This window comes from Arachis ipaensis, chromosome B09, assembly GCF_000816755.2.
Source record: "Arachis ipaensis cultivar K30076 chromosome B09, Araip1.1, whole genome shotgun sequence".
In the NCBI taxonomy this organism is placed as follows: domain Eukaryota; kingdom Viridiplantae; phylum Streptophyta; class Magnoliopsida; order Fabales; family Fabaceae; genus Arachis; species Arachis ipaensis.
In genome coordinates this window covers 140,027,552-140,036,453 of record NC_029793.2, presented here as the reverse complement: position 1 = coordinate 140,036,453, position 8,902 = coordinate 140,027,552, and the positions used below count along the sequence as shown (strand labels likewise).

Here is an 8,902-nt window from a genome sequence, read left to right as displayed (position 1 = left end):
CCCAGTGTTCGTTGTTTTTGCTGAAAAAACACTACAAGAAAAACATTGAATATTGTCGGATTTAACGGCAGGCGTTAATGGCATTTACCGGCATATATGACAATAAATTCGTAGGATAAAAAGGTTATCGTCGGATTTAATATTCCGATGATAAATTCGCTGGTAATAATTGGAGAAAGATATAGAAAAATTGGCGTCGAAATTACCGTTAAATTTAGTGTCGAATTTATGTACCGGTAAATCTTAATTAATAGAACGTTGTGTTTTGGTCATACGCAATGCTTACAGCTGGATTTATCTGCCGATAAATCCGACGGTAAACTGATATAAATTCAAAATGCGCGGTCTTCTCCCCTCACTTTCGAGAACACCCTTCTTTCTCCCCCATTCTCCTCTCTCTTCTCTCTCCCCTGCAACATCCTCCGGCAGTACCTCCGACCACCTTCCGCCAGTGCTGCCCACCTCCATTCTCCTCCAAAGTCTACGTCAAGTTGCCTAGATCATGTTTCGTTGCCTTAAACGGAGTTGTTCCATTTGTCTCCACCACCGTTGAAAGAGCTGCCGCTGCCGCTCCCTTTGTCGCTAGAGTTATGTCTCTCCTCCGTCGTCCAGGTAGGTTACTCTCATCCCTCTCCATATTTCATTCTGTTTTCATTTTTTTTAATGAAAAACCCTAATCCCTTTTTTGTCCTAACCCCCTTTCTGCTGTAACAGCATCTCGTCGCTTATTGTTCTTCTTCAGTCTCTGTTAGTTATTCTTCTTGTTGCTGATTTTTCTTGTTAATTGTTATGTTGTTATTGCATAGATATTCAGTTCTTGCAGTTATTATATTTATTTGATATTATTGTTCTTGATTACTTAAAATTTTTCCTAATAATTATTCAATTCTCGTAGTTATTGTTGTTGTGGTTTTTGTTGATTTGTTAGTAATTGTTGCTGTTGCTGTCATTATTCTTGTTGACTTGTTAAATTTTTTGCTAATAATTTTTCAGTTCTTCAAGATCTCTGCTTTGAATCTTGTTTTCTGTGTCACCGTTGTGTTTGGGAACGTGTCGTTGAAGTGCCTTCCTGTGTCGTTTAATCAAGCAATTAGTGCAATGCCTTTTTTCACTACCATTTTTCTCTTCAAGAGGCAGGCTTATAAAGTGGTTCAAAGGTTTGATTTCTCTTTTCTTATTTTATTTTCTTTGTTTATATATGTTTTGGATGAGATAGTCATTTGAGTTGAAGATAAAATGAAGTAAGATTTGTTAGTAGCTGAATCTTCTCTCTTAGTAGATTGTGTTGTTGATGAAAAAGAGTAGCTCATATGGTTAGGAAAAAGAGGGTGTTAGCCATTTCATAAGTAGCTTGAGTTTCTTGTTAGTTGAAATGCACGGTTTTCATATCATTGTTGTGGTTTATGAACTATTATAGTTGTTGTCGGTGTTTACAGTGTCTGGTTAAGTTATGGTTCTGTTTGTGCACTCTTTTTGTAGGTAAAAATTATATATTTCATAGTTTTCATAGTGTTTTGCGATCCTTTAATTCAAGTTGCAACTCATCCACTTGATTTCCAGCAATTACTGACAGTAAAATAGCGAAAAACGACATCATGAAGGATGATATAATACAAGTCATTTTTTTGTTTTTGTTTTACTTCGTTTTTTTTCTTTTGTTTTTGTGTTTTTATTCCCCAATGGTAATTTATTTCATATAACATTATGTGATACTGAATTAAGTTAAGTTACTTCACTAAATTTGGTTTTGCAGTTTTGTAACATGTAGAATCTAAGAACAAGGAGAATAACATAGTAATGGTTTCTATTTATGTTATCGGTGTGTGTATGTTTTATAAGAAAAGTAATTAATTTTTTTCTCATGATATTTGATTGTGTACTGCCTGTACAAATGAACATTTATACTTTTTTTATGCTCTGTAATTTTTTGTTTTCAGCTTTCCTATGATTTTGTGATTTGTTTAGGGTGTAGGTGTTTATTCAATTTGACGATCTTGTGATTTGTTGAATTAGAATTGCAAGTTATATAAGAATTACATTTTGGATCTTTAGCTTTTTGATTTGTCATTTTTTTTTTTTTTTTTTTACCAAAGATAGGAGACTCGAACGCGCAACCTCTTAATTGAGTATGGAGAGACTATGCCATTTGAGCTATAACACATTGGCTTGATTTGTCATTGTTTAGCTCCCATATAAGTGATAGATTCCATTTATGAATGAAATAATTTCAAAGTAAAAGAAAAGAGATAAAAAAAATTGTTTAGTTCATCTTCTGTATTCAGAATTTTTGTTTGTGAACTTTCAATGAAAAATTATAGACAAATTATTATAAAAAAATTCTAAAACTATTGATTTAATTATTAATAATAAATTATATATTATCGTCGAATTTACCGGAGAATAAATCCGATGGTAACAAGCTCTAAAATTTCGCAATAAAAAATTTAAATCTACCAGTAATTAACGGCGGATGAAAAAATCTATTGGTAAACAGTTACCGGCAAGATTTATACCGTCGAATTTATTTCGTCAATAAATTCGACGCTATGGGACGACTTTCTTGTAGTGAAAGGGATGTTATTCCTGTTAAGGCAAACCAACTTTTCGAGGTTGAGGGCGCTAAATCCGCCATCAAAGGGAGTAGAAAGAGTCTTCATAGCGATGATTTCATGTAAGTAACATTTGCATAGGCTTTTTTTCACTTTTCATTTTTTTAACAAGAATTTTAGATTTCCTTTTGGTATAATGTCATTAAATCATTTCTAAAAGTTTAAGTCGACAAGAAGAGACATATAAATAGTTATATATCTAACAGAACTATTAGATTATATTGTGTCGTGCATTTGGCAGATTCATGGATAAGGCAACACCGATGACAGACAATGACGAGGCGAGTCCAATGAAGCGGTGGCGACTCTGCACGGTAACAAGTTGAGGAAGCAAAATGTGTGCTAAGAATGTTACCGGTGTGGCTATGCACAATAATCTACTCGGTTGTATTCACAGAAATGGCTTCTCTGTTTGTTGAGAAAGGTGATGTGATGAACTCCAACATTTGCCAGCGCCCAGCGGCAAGCATGTCAGCATTTGACATATGCAGTGTCCTAGTGTGCACCTGTATTTAACTATTTATCGCCATAATATTGAATTACATTAAGTTGCTGTAGTGAGTGTAATTAACGCTTTTGCCCATTATTCAAATGCCAATTTATCACCAAAATGGATTGAGGATCCATTAAAATGCAATACTGTATAGTATTCATTAGGAATTGATTGGTTGAATAATTGTTTTTATGAGTGATGGTGAGATCTACTATATGTATGACAAGTGAAGTAACATGTATGTATTGACTTAGGTCAATTAATTGTATGATACAGATACATGCCATAACAAAGTCACTACACAATTTTCATATCTTCGCATCAAGTAAATCTTTATTTTCCACTCAATCCTATGAATTGATCATCTTTCGAAAAGACAGAAACCAGCTAGTATTAGTTTATTACTCAACGAACTTAAAGAAATGCATCTTTCAAATATAGACCATATACTAGTAAAGCCTAACTTAAAAGCATATAGCAAAGCCTGCAATACAGAGCAGAAACCAAATCTTGGACCAACAATTTAGATACGTGGATATATTAAAAGTTGATGATGGTAGAAGATAACAAAATATTAGAAGCTAAAATCAGATAATGTGGCACATTGGAAGCTAATTGACAAAAATTTCAACTAGAAAATTCTGCACAATTCAATCCTCACTAAAGAAAACCACGTAAACTAATCATAAGTGTTTGTCCTGAAAGTGCTAAGAGAAAACAAGGGCAAAGGAAACATAAATCACATTCCACTCTTGCGTAATTCTTCTATTCCATGGGCAAAGTGGCACTTCTCCCCGAAAGTGCAGGAGCCTTTTGAAAATTTTTCACATATCTTGGTTTTGAAGTTGTTTGAACCAGGACCATATGAAGTGACATTCTTCTTTGCAGGTCCAGCAGCCGAACTAACATTCAGAATAAGTTCGTGGACCATGGAACTTGCTTGTTTGATCTGATCAAAACTTCCTTCAAGCTCAATGTTTTTAAGGTTAGGATCAGAATCATGTTCCCTGATAGAAAGTTTTGCTCCTGTTACACGACAGATTTGCTTCGAGTTGATACCATTTTTCCCAATAACAGCCCCAGCAAGGGAAGCATTGATGCTAATCTTCGCGGTAGCTGAGGCGCCAAAGCCAGCAGCAGCTCCATGAGCTGGAGTCTCAACTCGCCCACCAATCCTTTGTCTGTCTTCATATGAAGGCATTGTAGGCTTGCCAATCTCCCACTCACCATGGGCAAAGTGACATTTGTCACCAAATTTACAACCTTCGCTTGAATTATACTTGTTGCACAATCTGGTTTTAACCATTGGAGGAGAAGACCCATCCGGGAAAGATGGAGGAACAGGTGGTGTTCTACTAACTTGAGGAAGAGCAGGGTTGCTACCAGCATTCATCATTTGAACGGTTTTGATGCCACCAGGAACATAATGCAAGAAATGGCATCCCTCACCAAATGGACAGCCAGAGGTGCTGCACATAAGATGGAAGTGTTTATACATCAGATCAACATACTAACAAATAACAATACAAAAATTGTGTAGATAGAGCCAGATCTAAGTGAACTGCAAGTGTAGTTCTTTCAATTGTGAACAGAAATCAATCCTCCACCAGAGTTGCACGGCTTAAGATAATCCCTTCAGAATGCATAAACAATGCTTGCCATTAAACCTAACCTTACGTTTTTATTTAATTGAACGAATAAAGACTTTCCTTTGGTTAAGCATATACCAATTGAATATTATATGAGAAGTTTTAGCAGAGCAAACCACAGATTTAACAGTGATAATGAAATTAAGCAATAAAATGATAATCACAATGACCACAGAGGAATGTCCAGACTTAACAGCACATCACAAACAAGACGGCACCCTAGAAATAATCTAGTTCTCATCACAAAATGAAAATGTGAATGGGGGGAAGAAAACTGCATGGCTGAGATGATATTGCTTAAATGGAAAAATCTAGGTGCCTCTGCATAATACAACATATCATAAATTTTAAATTACTTTTCATTCTCTTATAGAATGATCTAATCATATAGTAGTATAGTACAAACAAATTCAGTTTGGCAAACATAAGCTATCATCTCATAAAAAAGAAACTTATACTTCAGGTTGCAATCAGACACTATTACATGAAATTGCAATTTAAAGCCTCATACACCAATGAAATAATGTATATTACGTCCCATTGAAAATGCAATTTCAACTCTCCTACCTCAATGGATTAACGAACCTTTTAAAGGGTACATATACAGCATCATATAAAAGAAAAATAGAATATATAGGTTGAATAATGCCACGTTTTTAAAAGAAAAGCAATAACAGAATTAAAATTCTTAAGTACCAAAGATTCAGCATCAAAGAGTATTTTCTCATCTTCAAATTGTTTTGAGAAACAACAGAATGATTTCAAACTTTAATATTATGAAACAAGATAACCAAGGAATCAAATTGTATGGCCAAATCAACACTAACAACATCCTACAACCCAAATGCATTATTATACAAACATGTAAACAAAACCCTTCATGCAGCAACACTGCCAAAACATGGAAATATAATCTATCTGGAACAATCTTCCAATCAGGAAGCTAGTCTAGAAACAAAATAAGCCAACCTGCAGCATTTAAGTATTCTTGGGGGCATTTGGGTGCATGAAAGACCCGAGAAACCGATCTTAAAATAAAGAAAAACTCTTAATACATAATTTCCAACGCCATATACCTGATACGGACTTTAGTTTCATTCATACTACGATGTGATTTCATATATAAAAGCAAAAGCACGTATATTTAAACAAATGAAAAATTAAAATCAAGCATAAAACAAAGATTGTTCTGAACGCAAACAGAAAATGAGAGGTCAAGCAATATGGAATTCAAACATATCCAAAATGAAGTATGTTATGAATGCTTCCAATCAAATTTTGTTTTGTTCTCTTGATAGAGCATGTGTTAAGCCATGCAGTGCTCTAGAACATTTCAGTGATCTGCATCAGACCTCTTTACTTGCAAAGAATTGTAGTGTATTGTAAATGTGGATCAAGTTTTGCATCCGATAGAATGGCGTTCTATTTTATTATAGCCTGGCAAGCACTTAACAGAACTTTTCTTGAGAATCAACAATTTCTGTTCATAGTCTTGTTGGTTATCATGGATTAGAAGTAGAACCTGTATCACAGCTCTGACTACCCAATTCATTAGTCAAATCAAATGGATTATGCTCGGTGAGATTGTTATCAGGATTTTTCCGCAACACCAATGGAATTTATAAATATATGTAATTGCATTAGATTTTATTTTAGATAAGTTAAAGATTTGAACCTGAAAAACTTTGTGCAAGGCTTCAATTTGCTTCCTAAACCAGTTGGAAAAGACTCCATTTCTGTTACAGAACATTAATTAAGTCCCCTCCGTTAAAATTTGGTTAACCTTTTATGCTTCAAACTTAAATAACATCCAATAACCTTTTCTCCACACCCTTACTTCTGAGTATTTAAGCAAACATCAGCTCATTTATATTCAAGCATACGGATTATTCTGCGAGCATATAATAATTGAAGAGTCCAATACCCAGGAACTCAACACAGTACAGTTTATTTTTTTTTATTTATTTATAAATTGTAAATAACCTAATTGGAGCTAGCAGGTAAAGAGGGTAATAACAATAGAAGCACAACAGAAACATAAAACAAGTGCAGAAAACTTTAATGGGGAAAACAAAAATATAGAGGTGGAAGCATTGTGTTGAATCCAAAGAGGAAGGGAAAGACGAACCTGAAGCTGAAGGTGGCCTGAATTTCTTGGAGGCGCCATTGCCGGTGCCGTTGAAAGGGTGTTCGTGCCGTCCCCTTTTGCGATCCATTCTAGCTCCAAAAAAAAAAGGGAAAAAAAAAGGAAAAAGAAAAAGAAAACGCTAACCCTACCCTAGCTAGGGTTCTACCAGCTTCGATATTCCAAACCCAAGGAGAAGAAGGAGAAGAAGCAGAAGCAGCAAAAAACAAAGAAGAATGAAAGAGGGTCGTCACCCACTCGCTCACTCGCTGTAATTGAATTCACGTGCCGCTCTCTCTGCGCCTCATCTCATCTCATCTCTCTCATGCATCGTTTATTTATTTATTTTTTAAAAATTTGCAAAATGAAGGGAAAAGGGGAATATCGAGAAGAAAGGAAAGGGTGACCGCCACACACAATCGCGTGCGCCCCACGTCACGTGACATCATCGCTTGCTAGTTGCTACATCATCCAAATCTATTGTTTTTTTCCCTTTCCGCTTTATGGGTAACATGACGGGCCAGGCCCAACTCTTCCACCTTTTCTTCATATTGGATCATTCGGCTGATATTTTTGTACACACCAAAATGAAATTTACCGTACCAAATAAAAAATTAGTTACAAAATCAGTTTATTTGTATATATATTCCAACATTTTCAATATATACTTTATACAATTCACTGTGTGTATACGTAGAGTATTTATCCATTTTGGTCCTAAAAAAATTTCGAACCACATACTTTAGTTCCTAATTAAAATTAATAATTAATTCCGTCGGTCACTTAGATCCTTGACTTCGTCAATTCTAACGGAAGATAAAATGATATCTGACAATTCTAACAGGGAACAAAATGATCCTAACAACTCTAACCGGGACAAAATGATCCATAACCTTTTTTTTTTTAAACGACATTATTTTTCTCTAATTTTCATCGTATTTTGCATAACCCTAACATTCATACTCTCTTTCTTCACCTTCACAGTCTTCTTTTCCATCTTTTCCTTCCTCCTCTTCAACTCCAAGATCAAGTTATGGTGTAACTACCACGCGTGTCGCACCTACCACAGCATGTCATGGACCACACACTTCCTAAATCTCTGTGACTGGTACACCCACTTCTTCTGCACTTCAGCCACCAGAAGCATCCACCTCCACGTCCTCGATAACAGCATCACTTCCAACTCCGACAACATCCACCACATCCTCAAGACCAAGTTCCACAACTACTCTAAGGACACGCCATTCTCCACTCTCCAGCAAGCAATATAGATTTTTGGACATTAGGACATCATGAGAAGATTCTCTTTCAACATCATATGCAAATTCTCATTTAGAATGGACCCCGAGTGCTTCATTCCTTCTTTATCGGAGTCTAAGTTGGCAAACAGTTTCGACCTCACATCCGAGCTATTAGTACAATGAGCAATGTCGCTGTTGCCGCTCATATGAAAACTGAAGCAATAACTGAACATTGGTTCGGAGAAGAAGCTGAAGAAAGTGATTGAAGTGGTAAACAATGTGGTCATGGAGATAATAGGGCAGAGGAGGAGAGAGATGGCGACGGGTCTTAACAAGTCAGACTTGCTGTCTAGATTTATGGGATCCATCGAAGAAGACAAGCACTTGAGAGACATAGTCATTAGTTTCCTGTGTATGAATTGGTTGAGAACAGGTTGAGGATTTTTCTTCTTGTGAACATTGAAATTACAGAGTGTGCATTGTGTAGCTTAAAGTTACAGTGTTAGACTGTTAGTGTTATGTAAGATATGATGAAAATTGGGAGAGAATAGTGTCGTTTCTGAATAGAGGAGGTCAGGAACTATTTTGTCCCTGTTAGAGTTTTCAAGGACTATTTTATCCTCTATTAGAATTGACGGAACAAAGAATCTAAATGACTGACGAAATTAATTATTAGGGACAAATCGAATAATTAAATTTAGTTAAAGATCAAAATGTCTAGTCCAAAATTCTTTAAAAATCAAAATAGGTAAATATTCTATAATTATTTCACCAATAGACTCCAA

The 8,902-nt window shown here is 35.4% G+C and overlaps 3 protein-coding genes across 3 annotated transcripts in view; 2 read left to right on the top strand and 1 right to left on the bottom strand.

The window, feature by feature from the left end:
- Nucleotides 339–4,574, top strand: LOC107619710 (protein NRT1/ PTR FAMILY 7.1). Its single transcript, XM_016322005.2, has 4 exons — nucleotides 339–612; nucleotides 994–1,157; nucleotides 2,495–2,671; nucleotides 2,851–4,574. Exons 2-4 carry the CDS (start codon nucleotides 1,099–1,101, stop codon nucleotides 2,933–2,935), a joined length of 321 nt encoding a protein of 106 aa, XP_016177491.1. The 5' UTR covers nucleotides 339–612; nucleotides 994–1,098; the 3' UTR covers nucleotides 2,936–4,574.
- On the bottom strand, nucleotides 3,613–7,244 carry LOC107618206 (zinc finger CCCH domain-containing protein 44). The gene is made up of 3 exons (XM_016320198.2): nucleotides 6,880–7,244; nucleotides 6,427–6,487; nucleotides 3,613–4,571 (listed from the first exon to the last, which is right to left on the bottom strand). The coding sequence occupies exons 1-3, from the start codon at nucleotides 6,965–6,967 to the stop codon at nucleotides 3,842–3,844; spliced, it is 879 nt and encodes a 292-aa protein (XP_016175684.1). The 5' UTR covers nucleotides 6,968–7,244; the 3' UTR covers nucleotides 3,613–3,841.
- The window catches only part of LOC107616269, a 9,044-nt gene continuing 8,438 nt past the window's right edge, over nucleotides 8,297–8,902 (top strand). The window contains exon 1 of the mRNA XM_016318247.1: nucleotides 8,297–8,375. Coding sequence (XP_016173733.1) covers nucleotides 8,297–8,375 — 79 coding nt within the window. The remainder of the gene's footprint in view (nucleotides 8,376–8,902) is intronic.